Here is a 19,498-nt window from a genome sequence, read left to right as displayed (position 1 = left end):
AGACAGACAGACAGACAGACAGACAGGACAGACAGACCAGACAAGACAGAGCAGACAGACAGACGACAGAACAGGACCAGACAGACTATGACAGATCAGTTACGAGACAGACAGACAGGACAGGATCAGACAGACAGACAGGACAGACAGACAGACAGCAGACAGACAGACAGACAGACAGACAGACAGACAGGAACCAGACAGACAGGACAGGACAGACAGACAGACAGACAGACGACAGACAGACAGACAGACAGACAGGACGAAGACAGACAGACAGGACAAGACAGACAGACAGACAGACAGACAGACAGCCAGACAGACAGACAGACAGACAGACAGACAGACGGACAGGACAGACAGACAGACAGACAGACAGACACGACAGACAGACAGACGAGACAGACAGACAGACAGCCAGACAGACAGACAGCCAGAGGACAGACAGACCGACAGACAGACAGACAGAAGACAGACAGACAGACAGACAGGACAGACAAGACAGACAGACAGGACAAGACAGACAGACAGACAGACAGACAGACAGACAGACAGACAGCCAGGACAGACAGACAGACAGACAGACAGACAGACAGACAGACAGACAGACAGACAGACAGACAGACAGACAGGACAGACAGACAGACAGACAGACAGACAGACAGACAGACAGACAGGACAGACAGACAGACAGACAGACAGACAGACAGACAGACAGACAGACAGACCAGACAGACAGACAGGCAGAAGACGACGAAGACAGACAGACAGACAGACAGAACAGACAGACAGACAGACAGACAGACAGACAGACAGACGACAGACGACAGACAGACAGAACAGACAGACAGACAGACAGGACAGACAGACAGACAGACAGACAGACAGACAACAGACAGACAGACAGACAGACAGACAGACAGACAAGACAGACAGACAGACAGACAGACAGACAGACAGTGAGACACAGACCTTGAGCAGGTGGGATCCCTTCCTGAGTCCGAGGCCACAGACAAACTGAACCAGGCTCTGTGTGTAGGGGTGAGAGATGGCTCTGTTCACATCCACCCCCACCTCGTTGACCCGGTTTATAAACTCACAGTACAGAGCACTCAGCAGGTCCTCCTTAACTACATGCTCCTGGAGGGAGAGGGAAAGTGTTCAAGAAACATCAAATCAAATGTATTTATATAGCCCTTCGTACATCAGCTGATATCTCAAAGTGCTGTACAGAAACCCAGCCTAAAACCCCAAACAGCAAGCAATGCAGGTGTAGAAGCACGGTGGCTAGGAAAAACTCCCTAGAAAGGCCAAAACCTAGGAAGAAACCTAGAGAGGAACCAGGCTATGTGGGGTGGCCAGTCCTCTTCTGGCTGTGCCGGGTGTAGATTATAACAGAACATGGCCAAGATGTTCAAATGTTCATAAATGACCAGCATGGTCGAATAATAATAATAATAATAAACATCAAATAATGTCCCCTTCAGTACCTGCAAAGGCCACTTAAAAGGACAATTCCAACCCAAAATGGCATTGATCAGACGAAGCCTCCCCACCCGTTCACACACACTCTGACCTGTAGAGGGTGTAGTTTGAGGCAGAGGATGTCTTCGTCGGAGCTGCAGACCTGAGCGTACTCCACTAGAGGATCCTGAATCTTCCTGGCTACTGACACAGCCTGGCGCAGCAGGGGAGGGTAGTCACGGAACTCAGTCTGGGGGGAGGGGATAGAGAGCAGAGAACATATTAATATTCACAGCCTGCTGCCTCAGTTTGTATGATGGCAATTTACATATACTCCAGAATGTTATGAAGAGTGATCAGATGAATTGCAATTAATTGCAAAGTCCCTCTTTGACATGCAAATTAACTGAATCTTTAAAAAAAAACATTTCCACTGCATTTCAGCCCTGCCACAAAAGGACCAGCTGATTCTCTTGTTAACACAGGTGTGAGTGTTGACGAGGACAAGGCTGGAGATCACTCTGTCATGCTGATTGAGTTCTAATAACAGGCTGGAAGCTTCAAAAGGAGGGTGGTGCTTGGAATCATTGTTCTTCCTCTGTCAACCATGATTACCTGCAAGGAAACACGTGCTGCCATCATTGCTTTGCACAAAAAGGTCTTCACAGGCAAGGATATTGCTGCCAGTAAGATTGCACCTAAATCAACCATTTATCAGATCATCAAGAAATTCAAGGAGAGCAGTTCAATTGTTGTGAAGAAGACTTCAGGGCACCCAAGAAAGTCCAGCAAGCGCCAGGACCGTCTCCTAATGTTGATTCAGCTGCGGGATCAGGGTACCACCAGTACAGAGCTTGCTCAGAAGTGGCAGCAGGCAGGTGTGAGTGCATCTGCACTCTGCATCTGAAGACTTTTGGAGGATGGCCTGGTGTCAAGAAGGGCAGCAAAGAAGCCACTTCTCTCCAGGAAAAACATCAGGGACAGACTGATATTCTGCAAAAGGTACAGGGATTGGACTGCTGAGGACTGGGGTAAAGTCATTTTCTCTGATGAATCCCCGTTTCGATTGTTTGGGGCATCCGGAAAAAAGATTGTCTGGAGAAGACAAGGTGAGCGATACCATCAGTCCTGTGTCATGCCAACAGTAAAGCATCCTGAGACCATTCATGTGGGGGGGGGGGGGGGGGGGGGTTGCTTCTCAGCCAAGGGAGTGGGCTCACCCATAATTTTGCCTAAGAACACAGCCATGAATATAGAATGGTACCAACACATCCTCCGAGAGCAACTTCTCCCAACCATCCAGGAACAGTTTGGTGAAGAACAGTGCCGTTTCCAGCCTGATGGAGCACCTTGCCATAAGGCAAAAGCTTGGGGAACAAAACATTGATATTTTGGGTCCATTGCCAGGAAACTCCCGAGACCTTAATCCCATTGAGATCTTGTGGGCAATCCTCAAGAGGCGGGTGGACAAACAAAATCCCACAAATTCTGAACTCCTCCAAGCATTGATTATGCAAGAATGGGCTGCCATCAGTCAGGATGTGGCCCAGACGTTAATTGACAGCATGCCAGGGCGGATTGCAGAGGTCTTGAAAAAGAAGGGTCAACACTGCAAATATTGACTCTTTGCATCAACTTCATGTAATTGTCAATAAAAGCCTTTGACACTTATGAAATACTTGTAATTATACTTCAGTATTCCATAGTAACATCTGACAAAAATATCTAAAGACACTGAGGCAGCAGACTTTGTGGAAATTAATATTTGTGTCATTCTCAAAGCTCTTGGCCACGACTGTAGATGCAGCTATGTATTCATGCTGCAAGTGTCCAACTTGATTTCTTGGAGTTCATGTGGACTGTGTGTACAGTATGTGTTTAAGGAGTGTGTGTGTGTGTGTACCTGAGATTTGGTACTGTTCATATAGAGCATGGCCAGTTCGTTGTCTACCAGCTCCACTCCCACAGCAGGCAGAGAAGACTCCTGCTCCAACTCACTCACTGTCCTCTTAATGTCCTCCATTATCATGTGGGCGTCCCTACACACACACACACACACACACACACACACACACACACACACACACACACACACACACACACACACACACACACACACACACACACACACACACACACACACAATTAGTTCCTAGGCAACAAACAGAACACGCACAGGGAACTGAGGAAGTTTTTTCTGAAAATGTCCAATAGAAAAGAACAGGCCAGGTGTCCTGGTGACAGGTGTCCTGGTGACAGGTGTCCTGGTGCTTTGCTTCCAGGAGGGTATGAAAGACAGGTAGAGGAGTAGCGGAACTCACCTATTCTCCCCGGCAACAGCCACCACGTGAGGCTTCTTACTGGTCAGGAACTTCTTCAGGTTCTCAATGTCCTGGAGCTGAGACCAAACACACCATCAGATCACTAGAATACAGGTAGCGGTTAAGGGCGTTGGGCCAGTCACCGAAAGGTTGCTGGTTTTGAATTCCCGAGTCGACTAGGTGATAAATCTGTCGATGTGCCCTTGAGCAAGGAACTTAACCCTATTAGCTCCTGTAAGTCGCTCTGGATAAGAGCGTCTGCTAAATGACTGCAATATAAATGCGGTACAGCCTCAAAATCAAACACACTGAGATCAGCAACAAGGTTTTCCCCATAGCAGCCTATAGGCCAGCTGACATCAAAGTGCTCTATCGAAACCAACTGTAGCCAAATGATTTAGGAGGCAACAGAGATAAGCTACTTAATGGAAGGTGAAACACTGGAAAAAACACTTCCTACAACAACAATGATTATAACTGCTAATGCATGCATGGCTGAATGATACGACGGGATGACGAGGGAGGAGAGACGGGGGGAGGGAGAGACGGGGGGAAGGAGAGACGGGGGGAAGGAGAGACGGGGGGAAGGAGAGACGGGGGGAAGGAGAGACGAGGGGGAGGGAGAGACGAGGGGGAGGGAGAGACGAGGGGGAGGGAGAGACGGGGGGAAGGAGAGACGAGGGGAGGGAGAGAAGAGGGGAAGGAGACACGAGGGAGGGAGAGACGAGGGGGAGGGAGAGACGGGGGGAAGGACAGACGAGGGAGGGAGAGACGGGGGGAAGGAGAGACGAGGGAGGGAGAGACGAGGGGAAGGAGAGACGAGGGGAAGGAGAGACGAGGGAGGGAGAGACGAGGGGAAGGAGAGACGAGGGGAAGGAGAGACGGGGGGAGGGAGAGACGGGGGGAGGAGGGCAGTGGAGAGGAGAGTTGAGGAGAGACAGGAGATTCTTGTTGTCCGTCTGTCTGTACCTTTTTGTCTCTCTCGTCCTCCTTCCATGCGTTCCTCCTCTTCAGGAAGTAGGGCAGACGGAGGAAGTCCACAACCTCTCCCTCTCCGTTGATCAGTGAACAGAACACTGGCGTGTCTCTATGGTAACAGAATTACAACGTTTAGTTATCACTCATTGAAACATATCACAAATCATTTATGGTGGCTGTTTATTGAGTGGTACAAAATACAAGGTTGGAAGACACCTTATGAATCTTTGACACACACACACACCTGCTGTCAGCGAAGGCCACTCCCAGGACTCTGATGCCTTTTCCTTGACTCTCATCCATCAGATCATCATCCTCCTCCTCCGCCTGCTGGTCTGGTCTGTAAGGAGCCACCTTCAGCCAGTTATACAGCCTCCTGCAACACGACTGGGGTCAAAGGTGAAGAGGAATTATACACCACGTGACCTAATTTATGCTTGAAACACTTATTCACAAGACGTGCTGGAACAAGTGGAATTCACAAATCTCCAATGATCGGGTCATGTCAACTCACCATCCTATGGGATACAGAGAGGCCTTGAAGTAGCTAGGTTTGTTGTAACATGGTCTACCTTGATGATGTTTTCCTTGGCCTCCGCGATGAGTTTGTTCTTGAGTTCCTTGGCCATCTGAGGGTAGAGGAACTGTGTGAGGGAGCGTTCGATGGCCAGGGTCCTCTGTCTGTTCCACTCCTGCACCTGGTGACTGAACTCATCTCTGTAGTAAAACTGCTTGATCTCATCAAAGTATGTCTGGTCACCTGCAACCCTGGGGAGAGGGGGGTGGCAGAGAGGGATGGAGAGAGGGGGAAGGGGGGGTAGCAGAGAGGAGAGAGAGGGATGGAGAGAGGAGAGAGAGGGGAAAGGGGGGTTGGCAGAGAGAGAGATGGAGAGAGAGGGGAAAGGGGGGTGGCAGAGAGGGATGGAGAGAGGAGAGAGAGAGGGAAGGGGAGTGGCAGAGAGGAGAGAGAGAGATGGAGAGAGGAGAGAGAGGGGAAAGGGGGGTTGGCAGAGAGAGATGGAGAAAGGGGGGTGGCAGAGAGGGATGGAGAGAGGAGAGAGAGGGGGAAGGGGGGGTGGCAGAGAGGAGAGAGGGGGAAGGGGGGGGTGGCAGAGAGGGATGGAGAGAGGAGAGAGAGGGGGAAGGGGGGGTGGCAGAGAGGAGAGAGAGGGATGGAGAGAGGGGGAAGGGGGGGTGGCAGAGAGGAGAGAGAGTGATGGAGAGAGGAGAGAGAGGGGAAAGGGGGGTTGGCAGAGAGAGAGATGGAGAGAGAGGGGAAAGGGGGGTGGCAGAGAGGGATGGAGAGAGGAGAGAGAGAGGGAAGGGGGGTGGCAGAGAGGGATGGAGAGAGGAGAGAGAGGGGGAAGGGGGGGTGGCAGAGAGGGATGGAGAGAGGGGAAAGGGGGGGTGGCAGAGAGGGATGGAGAGAGGAGAGAGAGGGGAAAGGGGGGTGGCAGTGAGGGATGGAGAGAGGAGAGAGAGGGGAAAGGGGGGTGGCAGTGAGGGATGGAGAGAGGAGAGAGGGGGGGAGTGGCAGAGAGAGATGGAGAGGAGAGAGAGGGGAAAGGGGGGGTGGCAGAGAGAGAGGGAGAGAGGAGAGAGAGGGGAAAGGGGGGGTGGCAGAGAGAGAGGGATGGAGAGAGGAGAGAGAGGGGAAAGGGGGGGGTGGCAGAGAGAGAGGGATGGAGAGAGGAGAGAGGGGAAAGGGGGGTTGGCAGAGAGAGATGGAGAGAGGAGAGAGAGAGGGGGAATGGGAGGGGTGGCAGAGAGAGATGGAGAGAGGAGAGAGAGAGGGAAGGGGGTTGGCAGAGAGGGATGGAGAGAGGGAAGGGGGTTGGCAGAGAGGGATGGAGAGAGGAGAGAGAGGGGGAAGGGGGGGTGGCAGAGAGAGATGGAGAGAGAGGGGGAAGGGGGGGTGGCAGAGAGAGATGGAGAGAGAGAGGGAAGGGGGTTGGCAGAGAGATATGGAGAGAGGAGAGAGAGAGGGAGGGGGTAAGTTTGACCATTCAGGGAGACAAACTTTAACTCATGAGTTTGGCCCATAGAGATAGATAGAGGACTCATCTTTATATCTGTGCCATTAGAGCGGCTGTGACAGCATGGGCAGCGCCATTGAGGCTATTCTGAAGTAGTCCATTTTCTTCTTCACGATTGGCTGATCCTTCCTAATGACCCGGTTGTACATGACTCCAACAGGGTCACCAGGAGGCATCAGCCAATGAAATTGGGAGTCCTACCCAGTTGACTACATTAAAAAGGTGGAAGCCCTCAATGGTAGTGCCCATGCTAATACAACCTTTCATTCTCTATGGTTTGGCCCTCCATCTTACCCTTCGACCCCTATGGAGGTCAATGCCTCTGCGCCTTACCCTTTGACCCCTAGGAGGTCGATGCAGATGTCTATGGTGAGAAGCCCCTCCTCCTCAGCCTGGCACATCTTTAAGAACTGGTCTCCGTTCAGTTCCTTCACTGGCTTGTTCTTCAGGTACTTGAAGGAGTAGCCAAAGTGGGCCTCGTCCATGTCCTATAACAAACCAGAGTCAGGTCAACATGGCATGAGGACAGCGAAGAGGATCACGTCATAATTAAACCAGACATTTCTACACCATTTGTGGTAGGAGTCGAGTTAATAGGACACGGTATTCTGCACACTTACACGAACGCTAAACGGTATAAGATCAACATGCTGTAGTTTAGTTGTGTTTGTTATGTTGGCTGTGGTCTAAAGACAGATCTCACAGTGTTTGTTATGTTGGCTGTGGTCTAAAGACAGATCTCACAGTGTTTGTTATGTTGGCTGTGGTCTAAAGACAGATCTCACAGTGTTTGTTATGTTGGCTGTGGTCTAATGACAGATCTCACAGTGTTTGTTATGTTGGCTGTGGTCTAAAGACAGATCTCACAGTGTTTGTTATGTTGGCTGTGGTCTAAAGACAGATCTCACAGTGTTTGTTATGTTGGCTGTGGTCTAAAGACAGATCTCACAGTGTTTGTTATGTTGGCTGTGGTCTAAAGACAGATCTCACAGTGTTTGTTATGTTGGCTGTGGTCTAAAGACAGATCTCACGGTGTTTGTTATGTGTGTCAGTCCAGCACTGGATCCCAGGTTAGTTCCTTCTCAGTTAAACAATAGTAAAGGAATGGTGATACAGAGCAAAGTTCCCACAGCCTGTCTCTACTCTGGAGACCTACCATCAATAACATTACACAGCCAGTCTCTACTCTGGAGACCTACCATCAATAACATTACACAGCCCGTCTACCTACCATCAATAACATTACACAGCCAGTCTCTACTCTGGAGACCTACCATCAATAACATTACACAGCCGGTCTCTACTCTGGAGACCTACCATCAATAACATTACACAGCCGGTCTACCTACCATCAATAACATTACACAGCCTGTCTCTACTCTGGAGACCTACCATCAATAACATTACACAACCTGTCTCTACTCTGGAGACCTACCATCAATAACATTACACAACCTGTCTCTACTCTGGAGACCTACCATCAATAACATTACACAGCCTGTCTCTACTCTGGAGACCTACCATCAATAACATTACACAGCCTGACTCTACTCTGGAGACCTACCATCAATAACATTACACAGCCTGTCTACCTACCATCAATAACATTACACAGCCTGTCTCTACTCTGGAGACCTACCATCAATAACATTACACAACATGTCTCTACTCTGGAGACCTACCATCAATAACATTACACAGCCCGTCTACCTACCATCAATAACATTACACAGCCTGTCTCTACTCTGGAGACCTACCATCAATAACATTACACAGCCTGTCTCTACTCTGGAGACCTACCATCAATAACATTACACAACCTGTCTCTACTCTGGAGACCTACCATCAATAACATTACACAACCTGTCTCTACTCTGGAGACCTACCATCAATAACATTACACAGCCTGTCTCTACTCTGGAGACCTACCATCAATAACATTACACAGCCTGACTCTACTCTGGAGACCTACCATCAATAACATTACACAGCCTGTCTACCTACCATCAATAACATTACACAGCCTGTCTCTACTCTGGAGACCTACCATCAATAACATTACACAACATGTCTCTACTCTGGAGACCTACCATCAATAACATTACACAGCCCGTCTACCTACCATCAATAACATTACACAGCCTGTCTCTACTCTGGAGACCTACCATCAATAACATTACACAACATGTCTCTACTCTGGAGACCCACCATCAATAACATTACACAGCCCGTCTACCTACCATCAATAACATTACACAGCCTGTCTCTACTCTGGAGACCTACCATCAATAACATTACACAGCCGGTCTACCTACCATCAATAACATTACACAGCCTGTCTCTACTCTGGAGACCTACCATCAATAACATTACACAACCTGTCTCTACTCTGGAGACCTACCATCAATAACATTACACAACCTGTCTCTACTCTGGAGACCTACCATCAATAACATTACACAGCCTGTCTACCTACCATCAATAACATTACACAGCCTGTCAACCTACCATCACTAACATTACACAGCCTGTCTCTACTCTGGAGACCTACCATCAATAACATTACACAGCCTGTCTCTACTCTGGATACATACCATCAATAACATGAACACGGTTAATGCAGTGTCTTGGTTCCCGTACCTTCTTTCCCTTCTTGGTGGGCTTGATGTTGATCTTGGCTCTCTCCTGGAACGTCTGTCTGAGGACGTGTCTGACCAGAGGCTCCCTGGCAATCTGCATCGCAACCATATAACGGGTCCCCTCCAACACCACCTCAGGGCTGTTAAACTGGCTACACACACACAGGGAGAGCTAGGGGGGTCCGTGTGTATGTTTGGTTATCTGCAGACTTATTCTTTGGCCAACTCTACAGAGTTAAGCGTTTTACCCTGCTCTGTGTGTGTGTCGTTACGTTAAAGCGTTTTACCCTGCTCTGTGTGTGTGTGTGTGTGTGTCGTTACGTTAAGCATTTTACCCTGCTCTGTGTGTGTGTGTCGTTACGTTAAGCGTTTTACCCTGCTCTGTGTGTGTGTCGTTACGTTAAGCGTTTTACCCTGCTCTGTGTGTGTGTGTCGTTACGTTAAGCATTTTACCCTGCTCTGTGTGTGTGTGTCGTTACGTTAAGCGTTTTACCCTGCTCTGTGTGTGTGTGTGTCGTTACGTTAAGCGTTTTACCCTGCTCTGTGTGTGTGTGTGTCGTTACGTTAAGCGTTTTACCCTGCTCTGTGTGTGTGTGTGTCGTTACGTTAAGCGTTTTACCCTGCTCTGTGTGTGTGTGTGTCGTTACGTTAAGCGTTTAACCCTGCTCTGTGTGTGTGTGTGTGTCGTTACGTTAAGCGTTTTACCCTGCTCTGTGTGTGTGTGTGTCGTTACGTTAAGCGTTTTACCCTGCTCTGTGTGTGTGTGTGTGTGTCGTTACGTTAAGCGTTTTACCCTGCTCTGTGTGTGTGTCGTTACGTTAAGCGTTTTACCCTGCTCTGTGTGTGTGTCTTTACGTTAAGCGTTTTACCCTGCTCTGTGTGTGTGTCATTACGTTAAGCGTTTTACCCTGCTCTGTGTGTGTGTGTCATTACGTTAAGCGTTTTACCCTGCTCTGTGTGTGTGTCGTTACGTTAAGCGTTTTACCCTGCTCTGTGTGTGTGTCGTTACGTTAAGCGTTTTACCCTGCTCTGTGTGTGTGTCGTTACGTTAAGCGTTTTACCCTGCTCTGTGTGTGTGTCGTTACGTTAAGCGTTTTACCCTGCTCTGTGTGTGTGTGTCGTTACGTTAAGCGTTTTACCCTGCTCTGTGTGTGTGTCGTTACGTTAAGCGTTTTACCCTGCTCTGTGTGTGTGTGTCGTTACGTTAAGCGTTTTACCCTGCTCTGTGTGTGTGTCGTTACGTTAAGCGTTTTACCCTGCTCTGTGTGTGTGTCGTTACGTTAAGCGTTTTACCCTGCTCTGTGTGTGTGTCGTTACGTTAAGCGTTTTACCCTGCTCTGTGTGTGTGTGTCATTACGTTAAGCGTTTTACCCTGCTCTGTGTGTGTGTGTGTGTGTGTGTGTGTGTGTGTGTGTGTGTGTGTGGTTACCTGCAGACGTAGTCTTTAGCCAACTCCACAGGCTCGGCAGGGAACTGCTCCGTCTCGTGACGCTGGTAGCTGTCTCTCAGATTCTCTCCAAACTGCTCTGGAGTCAGACCAAACTTCTTAGCCAGGCCATCTGTGTGTGTGTGTGTGTGTGAGAGGGAGCGAGAGAAAAATAAACAGAGAAGCTGTTAGTTCCTGATGCGATGCGTCGTGACATTAACAGAGAAGCTGTTAGTTCCTGATGCGATGCGTCGTGACATTAACAGAGAAGCTGTTAGTTCCTGATGCGTCTTGACATTAACAGAGAAGCTGTTAGTTCCTGATGCGTCTTGACATTAACAGAGAAGCTGTTAGTTCCTGATGCGTCTTGACATTAACAGAGAAGCTGTTAGTTCCTGATGCGATGCGTCTTGACATTAACAGAGAAGCTGTTAGTTCCTGATGCGATGCGTCGTGACATTAACAGAGAAGCTGTTAGTTCCTGATGCGTCTTGACATTAACAGAGAAGCTGTTAGTTCCTGATGCGTCTTGACATTAACAGAGAAGCTGTTAGTTCCTGATGCGATGCGTCTTGACATTAACAGAGAAGCTGTTAGTTCCTGATGCGATGCGTCTTGACATAAACAGAGAAGCTGTTAGTTCCTGATGCGATGCGTCTTGACATAAACAGAGAAGCTGTTAGTTCCTGATGCGTCTTGACATTAACAGAGAAGCTGTTAGTTCCTGGTGCGTCTTGACATTAACAGAGAAGCTGTTAGTTCCTGATGCGATGCGTCTTGACATAAACAGAGAAGCTGTTAGTTCCTGATGCGATGCGTCGTGACATTAACAGAGAAGCTGTTAGTTCCTGATGCGATGCGTCTTGACATTAACAGAGAACCTGTTAGTTCCTGATGCGATGCGTCTTGACATTAACAGAGAACCTGTTAGTTCCTGATGCGATGCGTCGTGACATTAACAGAGAAGCTGTTAGTTCCTGATGAGTCTTGACATTAACATGTCCCAGTGCATTCATAATGTAACATGTCAGCCTCTGCAGAATTTGAAAAGGATGAGACAGATTGCCAGAAGTAATGTCTTGAGGCAGAGCAGGGAATATTTTCTTCACGTTTCACATGTCAAGCCCCTTTCAGCAATCACAAGCACAATGAAGTCAAGCTTAGGTCCCCACTCAGTACAGATAAATAGACGAGAGGTCAGAGGTGACTCACCGAGCCCAGCGCTCTGACAGATGCTGTACATGTCTCTACGAGATGCCAGCTTCAGGTCCGGCCCCTTCTCTTCCTCCACCTCCTCCTCTTCCTCCACCTCTTCCTCCTCACCTGAAAGGAATGGGAAAAGACATGTGTAGAGGGTGGAAATCACACAAAAAAAAAGTCAAAACAGGGTTGTTGAAAAGGTGCTGTTATTTGACTTTATACAACAACAACGACACCTTGCTTTGATATTTGATTTCAAAGAAATAAGGAAACACTGAAATCCCCTTGGCAGCCATTTTGATCTCCTTATCAAATCATTTCTGGGTTAACAATATAGTTATTCACTATTATAGTAATCGGTTATAATTGTCCACATGGCCTCCAACCTTCCTCGTTGACCTCAATCTTCTTCTTCTTCTTCTTCTTCTTCTTGCTGGCAGCTTTGGCTGCGTTCTGCATCTTGGGGATGTCTCGGCCATAGTACAGAAGGAAGTGACTATACACGTCACTCAGCTCATCTATGGACTGGACATCTTTCAGTCTGCAGGGGGTAGAGGAGGAGAAAGGGGGTAGAGGAGGAGAAAGGGGGTAGAGGAGGAGAAAGGGGGTAGAGGAGGAGAAGGGCGAGGGCAGCGGAGGAGAGGATTGGAGAGGGGAACAGTAAGAGTAGCTGGACTTTACTAAATGGGTCCTGGCTTCTGTGAAGACATGGGGCTATGAGGCTTCTGAACTTTGGTGTACTACCATGTTATGGGAAGTCTTGACCTTCTAGACACAGACTGAGCCCTGAGAAGAAAACTCATCTCTATGCTTCATCTGTATCCGGGAAACTGGCCCTTAGTGCATTACAACACTTGAACACACGTTGTGGGAAAGCCATCATCATCATCACCAAAAAATGATTCCTGAACTTCCTTTATTTGTCCTTTTAGACCTGTTGCTATAAAGTTGACACAATGTACAGGACTGAGCTTGTCAATCACGGGTCCCATTGACCGTCTTAATACCACTGTTCTCCTACGGCCCTGTGTTGGGACGTACCCACCTCTCCATGGATACTTATTCTGGTCTAAAGTAGTGCACTATGTAGTGTGCCATTTTGGAAGCAGTCCCTATGTCCTCGGACCCTGTGTGGGACCGTACCTCTCCATATCAGCAGTGTCCAGGGGCCTGATGCCGTCAGCCAGGGGCTTGTCGGGGTCGGCAGAGATCTGCTCATACTGGTACCCCTGCATCCTCCGGAACAGACGTGTCAGGTTCTGCTTCCTGCTCTTCAGCTGGCACCACTGAGGTCAGGGGTCAAGGGACAGGAAGTGGGTCAATACGAGGAGAATCAACAATGGAACGAGGCTTTGAGATTGCTTTTAGGTTGTGTCAACTGTAAAGGTCACTAACTGCTGGTAAACGCAGAGGCGTGTGAGCCTCATGGTCTTATGTCACATGTCAAAGGTCATCCTTTACCTTCTCGTCCCACTGCCAGACCTTCCACAGGTCGTTGATGTTGAGCTCCGGTTCTACGTACTCCTTCCTGTAGAACGCGATGAATGGAACCTGGAGGAGACAGAGAGAGAGACACACACACAGTTAAAGCCTTAGCCACTACACACACACACTGTTATAGCCTTAGCCACTACACACACACACACTGTTAGAGCCTTAGCCACTACACACACACACACACACACTGTTAGAGCCTTAGCCACTACACACACACACGGTTGGAGCCTTAGCCACTACACACACACACACGGTTAGAGCCTTAGCCACTACACACACGGTTAGAGCCTTAGCCACAACACACACTGTTAGAGCCTTAGCCACAACACACACTGTTAGAGCCTTAGCCACTACACACACACACACTGTTAGAGCCTTAGCCACTACACACACACACACTGTTAGAGCCTTAGCCACTACACACACACACACTGTTAGAGCCTTAGCCACTACACACACACACTGTTAGAGCCTTAGCCACTACACACACACACTGTTAGAGCCTTAGCCACTACACACACACACTGTTAGAGCCTTAGCCACTACACACACACACTGTTAGAGCCTTAGCCACTACACACACACACTGTTAGAGCCTTAGCCACTACACACACACACTGTTAGAGCCTTAGCCACTACACACACACACTGTTAGAGCCTTAGCCACTACACACACACACTGTTAGAGCCTTAGCCACTACACACACACACTGTTAGAGCCTTAGCCACTACACACACACACTGTTAGAGCCTTAGCCACTACACACACACACTGTTAGAGCCTTAGCCACTACACACACACACTGTTAGAGCCTTAGCCACTACACACACACACTGTTAGAGCCTTAGCCACTACACACACACACTGTTAGAGCCTTAGCCACTACACACACACACTGTTAGAGCCTTAGCCACTACACACACACACTGTTAGAGCCTTAGCCACTACACACACACACTGTTAGAGCCTTAGCCACTACACACACACACTGTTAGAGCCTTAGCCACTACACACACACACTGTTAGAGCCTTAGCCACTACACACACACACTGTTAGAGCCTTAGCCACTACACACACACACTGTTAGAGCCTTAGCCACTACACACACACACTGTTAGAGCCTTAGCCACTACACACACACACTGTTAGAGCCTTAGCCACTACACACACACACACACTGTTAGAGCCTTAGCCACTACACACACACACTGTTAGAGCCTTAGCCACTACACACACACACTGTTAGAGCCTTAGCCACTACACACACACACTGTTAGAGCCTTAGCCACTACACACACACTGTTAATATCAGGGCAGTGTACCTCAAAATGCTGATTCCTCATGAAGTTGAGGGCCTCCTTAATCTTGGCGATGGTGCTGGGGCCCTTCCTGCTAAAGTTAGTGGTGGCTCCTCGGTCCAGGTAATCTGTACTCTCCTGAACACACAGACAACAGTTGTTTGAAAAACAAAGTAAAAATAGTATGATAGTGGACTGAGAAGGTATGGTCTGTGCTGGGCTGTTCATGCGTTTCAGCTATATGATAATAGTAAGGGTAATGGGCTGTTCATGCGTTTCAGCTATATGATAATAGTAAGGGTAATGGGCTGTTCATGTGTTTCAGCTATATGATAATAGTAAGGGTAATGGGCTGTTCATGTGTTTCAGCTATATGATAATAGTCAGGGTAATGGGCTGTTCATGCGTTTCAGCTATATGATAATAGTAAGGGTAATGGGCTGTTCATGTGTTTCAGCTATATGATAATAGTCAGGGTAATGGGCTGTTCATGCGTTTCAGCTATATGATAATAGTCAGGGTAATGGGCTGTTCATGTGTTTCAGCTATATGATAATAGTCAGGGTAATGGGCTGTTCATGCGTTTCAGCTATATGATAATAGTCAGGGTAATGGGCTGTTCATGTGTTTCAGCTATATGATAATAGTAAGGGTAATGGGCTGTTCATGTGTTTCAGCTATATGATAATAGTCAGGGTAATGGGAGGTTCATGAAATGACGGGGGTGGGTGGGCTGAGGTAGTGTGTGTGTATGTAGTCAGTGTGCGCGTGTGTGTGTGCGTAGTCAGTGTGTGCGTATGTGTAGTCAGTGTGTGTGTATGTGTAGTTAGTGTGCGCATTGTGGTCAGCGCGTGTGTGGTCAGAGGTTCCTACCTGCATGGAGATGGTGGGGGTTGAGAAAGCGTTTCTGTAGATCCACTCTGCCTCTTCCTCCAACTCATCATCCTCAGCAGGCTTCACTGGGATGGAGCGCAGCTACGGGGCAGAGCACGGACGGAGTGTGAGACGCACACACACACGGCTTCATTAACATATCACAACTATACATTTTTTTTATACCTTTATTTTACTAGGCAAGTCAGTTAAGAACAAATTCTTATTTTCAATGACGGCCTAGGAACAGTGGGTTAACTGCCTGTTCAGGGGCAGAACGACAGATTTGTACCTTTGTCAGCTCGGGGATTCGAACTTGCAACCTTTCGGTTACTAGTCCAACGCTCTAACCACGAGGCTACCCTGCCGCCCCATTCAAGGACACAGGAGGGTGAAACAGACACACAACCCTACCTGGAACCTCTCTGGCATGTCTGTGGAGCGGATCTCGTTGTCCTGGTCAGTCATGTGACTACTCTCCAGCTCGCTGGGCTCGTAGAGCTCGAAGATGCTCTTCCTCCCCACCCTCCTCTTCGTTGGCTTCTTGGGCCGGTCCCAGCCCTCTTCATCCTGGTCCTCCTCCTCTTCCTCACCCTGTTCATAAGCACCGTCGGCGTCGAACTCCGCAAAGTCAAAGTCGCCCCCGAAGATCTCCTGAGCTTCCTGGAGGGCTCTGTAGACGGGGACAGAGGAACAGAGGGGAGAGGTGAAAACATTCTGCTCTCAATGGTTGTTCATTACCTGGAAGGAAACCACTAGGATGGATGGGATCGTATACAGGTCTGTCCACACTAACCCCGAGGAGGAGGTGAACACTATCTCTAACCCCGAGGAGGAGGTGAACACTATCTCTAACCCCGAGGAGGAGGTGAACACTATCTCTAACCCCGAGGAGGAGGTGAACACTATCTCTAACCTCGAGGAGGAGGTGAACACTATCTCTAACCCCGAGGAGGTGAACACTATCCCTAACCCTGAGGTGAACACTATCCCTAACCCCGAGGAGGAGGTGAACACTATCTCTAACCCCGAGGAGGAGGTGAACACTATCCCTAACCCTGAGGTGAACACTATCTCTAACCCCGAGGAGGTGGTGAACACTATCTCTAACCCCGAGGAGGTGGTGAACACTATCTCTAACCCCGAGGAGGTGGTGAACACTTTCTCTAACCCCGAGGAGGAGGTGAACACTATCTCAAACCTCGAGGAGGTGAACACTATCTCTAACCCTGAGGAGGAGGTGAACACTAACCCTAACCCTGAGGAGGTGAACACTATCCCTAACCCTGAGGAGGTGAACACTATCCCTAACCCTGAGGAGGTGAACACTATCCCTAACCCTGAGGAGGTGAACACGATCCCTAACCCTGAGGAGGTGAACACGATCCCTAACCCTGAGGTAAACACGATCCCTAACCCTGAGGTAAACACTATCCCTAACCCTGAGGTAAACACTATCCCTAACCCCGAGGAGGTGAACACGATCCCTAACCCCGAGGAGGTGAGTGAACACTCACGCATCTGTGTATCCTGAGAACTTCTTGCTTCTCCTCTTGGTGATAGGCTGGCCATCGTCGTCCACGATAAAGTCATCAATATCTGAGGAAATACACGATTATCAGAGCCAGGACATTTTTTTGTCCTGTAATATGTTTATATTTGCATATATAGAACTGAGTTTCTCAAAAAGAATCAGGTATTAAATGTGTAACATTATCATCAAAAGTACCTGACTCCTCCTCTCCCTCCTCTTCCTCTTCTTCGTCGAGGCGTTCACCATGGCGACGTAGGGGCGGGTCGACTGTCTCTCCCTCCTCCAGCTCCCCCTCTCCGTCCTCGTCATCTCCTCTGTGGAAGATCTCGTCTGCGATCTGGTCCTTCTCGTCATCTTCATCATCATCCATAGTCTTCACACGGTCATACTTTTTCTTCTGTCAGGACAACAGAGGACGGAGAGAGATGTTTAAACTGGGGTCCATGTCCTCATACAGGATGGCGAGGAGGGGGAAAGATATTTAAACTGGGGTCCATGTCCTCATACAGGATGGCGAGGAGGGGGAAAGATATTTAAACTGGGGTCCATGTCCTCATACAGGATGGCGAGGAGGGGGGAAAAATGTTTAAACTGGGGCCCATTTCAGGTTATGCATTTATATGATACTTGAATACATTATCATGACTCATTTGAATCACAAAGCATCTCAGTGTAGGAGTGCTGATATAGGATCAATTTAGCCTTTTTGATAACAATTACATGATTATAATTGAAGTGATTGCTTACCCTAACCCAGACAGGAAGGGACTGCTAACCCTAACCCAGACAGGAAGGGACTGCTAACCCTAACCCAGACAGGAAGGGACTGCTAACCCTAACCCAGACAGGAAGGGACTGCTAACCCTAACCCAAACAGGAAGGGACTGCTAACCCTAACCCAGACAGGAAGGGACTGCTAACCCTAACCCAGACAGGAAGGGACTGCTAACCCTAACCCAGACAGGAAGGGACTGCTAACCCTAACCCAGACAGGAAGGGACTGCTAACCCTAACCCAGACAGGAAGGGACTGCTAACCCTAACCCAGACAGGAAGTGACTGCTTACCCTCCTCTTGACTTTGACTCCCAAGTTCTCCTCAATGAGGTCCAGATCATCATCATCCAGGTAGTCATCATAGTCTGGGGAGGAAGGGAGTGAGAGAGAGGGGGAAAGAGGGAGGGAGGGTAGAAAGAGGGTGAGGGAGGAAAGGAGCGAGAAGGGGGGGGGGGGGGGGGGGCGAGGGAGGAAAGGAGCGAGATAGAAAGGCAGGTGGGGTAGGAAAAGAGAGAGAGGGAAAAGTGTGACAGAGAAGAAATTGGTTTACATACAATTTCTTTCCTTTATCTACTAGGCAAGACTGTCAATTTTTGGGGAATGAAATCTCACAGCCCTGAAGCCCAAACTTACTGCGTTTCTTGCGTCTGTGTCTGACTTCATCCTCTGAGTCGCTGCCGCTGCCTGCTCCTCCGCTTTTCTTCTCTTCCTCTTCCTCATCTTCATCCACATCATCGTCAATGAGCCCCATCAGGTTCCCGTGCTCATCCTGGTCCTCTGTGTTTAACTCTTCCTCCTCTTCCTCTGTTGGGGGTTGGAGGAAGAATTAAACACACATGCAAACATTTGCTCATAAACTAAACACACTGATGAAGACATGATATAGGAATTGCATTGGCAGAGAGACATTCATGCATCACACTCACACCTTCTGACGAATCCATACGAAATCAGTACATTGTAATCATGTGCTCACCATCATCCATAAACGCCTGGGTCTTTTTAGGCTTCAGGTCTTTCTCTTCAAACTCCTCCTCCGACTCCTCAGCCTCGCTATCGATGAAGTCAGACATGTCTGCAAGGCCTGGACACACACGCTACAGGTTAACACAAGGATCGCACTAAAAGAGAGAATTTGTATCATATATTCAGAGAACATTAGTCTCAGAGTTGCTTTAACAGTCCTGCTGTCAGTTTAAAAAATGCACCAAACCAGGAAAGCTAGTAATGCACTCGATCCCGCATAACAACGTTCAGAATAGAGAATCGTGGACGGATTGAGAAACGTAACGAGTTGCGCGACTCTGGAACAACACGTTCACACAGATGATGGACGTCTCACGCACACAAAACAACAGTGAAAAGAAAAGACACATTTAGATGCTACAGTACCTAGCTAGGTACGGTTAATTTAAAAAACAATGTTACGCTGGGATTCTTGGTTTTCTAGCCAAC

General features: G+C 48.6%; 1 protein-coding gene across 1 annotated transcript in view; it reads right to left on the bottom strand.

Annotated features, from left to right (window-relative positions):
- The window catches only part of supt6h (SPT6 homolog, histone chaperone and transcription elongation factor), a 33,698-nt gene that overhangs the window by 13,621 nt on the left and 579 nt on the right, over window positions 1–19,498 (bottom strand). The window contains exons 2-23 of the mRNA XM_031808974.1: window positions 19,020–19,127; window positions 18,677–18,847; window positions 18,335–18,408; window positions 17,464–17,665; window positions 17,252–17,333; window positions 16,149–16,407; window positions 15,735–15,836; window positions 14,886–14,999; window positions 13,526–13,615; window positions 13,208–13,350; window positions 12,451–12,605; window positions 12,077–12,187; window positions 10,868–10,997; window positions 9,440–9,590; window positions 7,133–7,287; window positions 5,336–5,531; window positions 5,008–5,150; window positions 4,755–4,872; window positions 3,786–3,862; window positions 3,368–3,503; window positions 1,577–1,714; window positions 854–1,140 (exon numbers count right to left, since the gene is read on the bottom strand). Coding sequence (XP_031664834.1) covers window positions 854–1,140; window positions 1,577–1,714; window positions 3,368–3,503; window positions 3,786–3,862; window positions 4,755–4,872; window positions 5,008–5,150; window positions 5,336–5,531; window positions 7,133–7,287; window positions 9,440–9,590; window positions 10,868–10,997; window positions 12,077–12,187; window positions 12,451–12,605; window positions 13,208–13,350; window positions 13,526–13,615; window positions 14,886–14,999; window positions 15,735–15,836; window positions 16,149–16,407; window positions 17,252–17,333; window positions 17,464–17,665; window positions 18,335–18,408; window positions 18,677–18,847; window positions 19,020–19,116 — 3,131 coding nt within the window. The 5' untranslated portion in view covers window positions 19,117–19,127. The remainder of the gene's footprint in view (window positions 1–853; window positions 1,141–1,576; window positions 1,715–3,367; window positions 3,504–3,785; window positions 3,863–4,754; window positions 4,873–5,007; window positions 5,151–5,335; window positions 5,532–7,132; window positions 7,288–9,439; window positions 9,591–10,867; window positions 10,998–12,076; window positions 12,188–12,450; window positions 12,606–13,207; window positions 13,351–13,525; window positions 13,616–14,885; window positions 15,000–15,734; window positions 15,837–16,148; window positions 16,408–17,251; window positions 17,334–17,463; window positions 17,666–18,334; window positions 18,409–18,676; window positions 18,848–19,019; window positions 19,128–19,498) is intronic.

Source organism: Oncorhynchus kisutch, linkage group LG29, assembly GCF_002021735.2.
Source record: "Oncorhynchus kisutch isolate 150728-3 linkage group LG29, Okis_V2, whole genome shotgun sequence".
Classification (NCBI taxonomy): domain Eukaryota; kingdom Metazoa; phylum Chordata; class Actinopteri; order Salmoniformes; family Salmonidae; genus Oncorhynchus; species Oncorhynchus kisutch.
The sequence above is the reverse complement of the archived record's forward strand: the minus strand, read 5'-3'. Positions and strand labels throughout refer to the sequence as shown.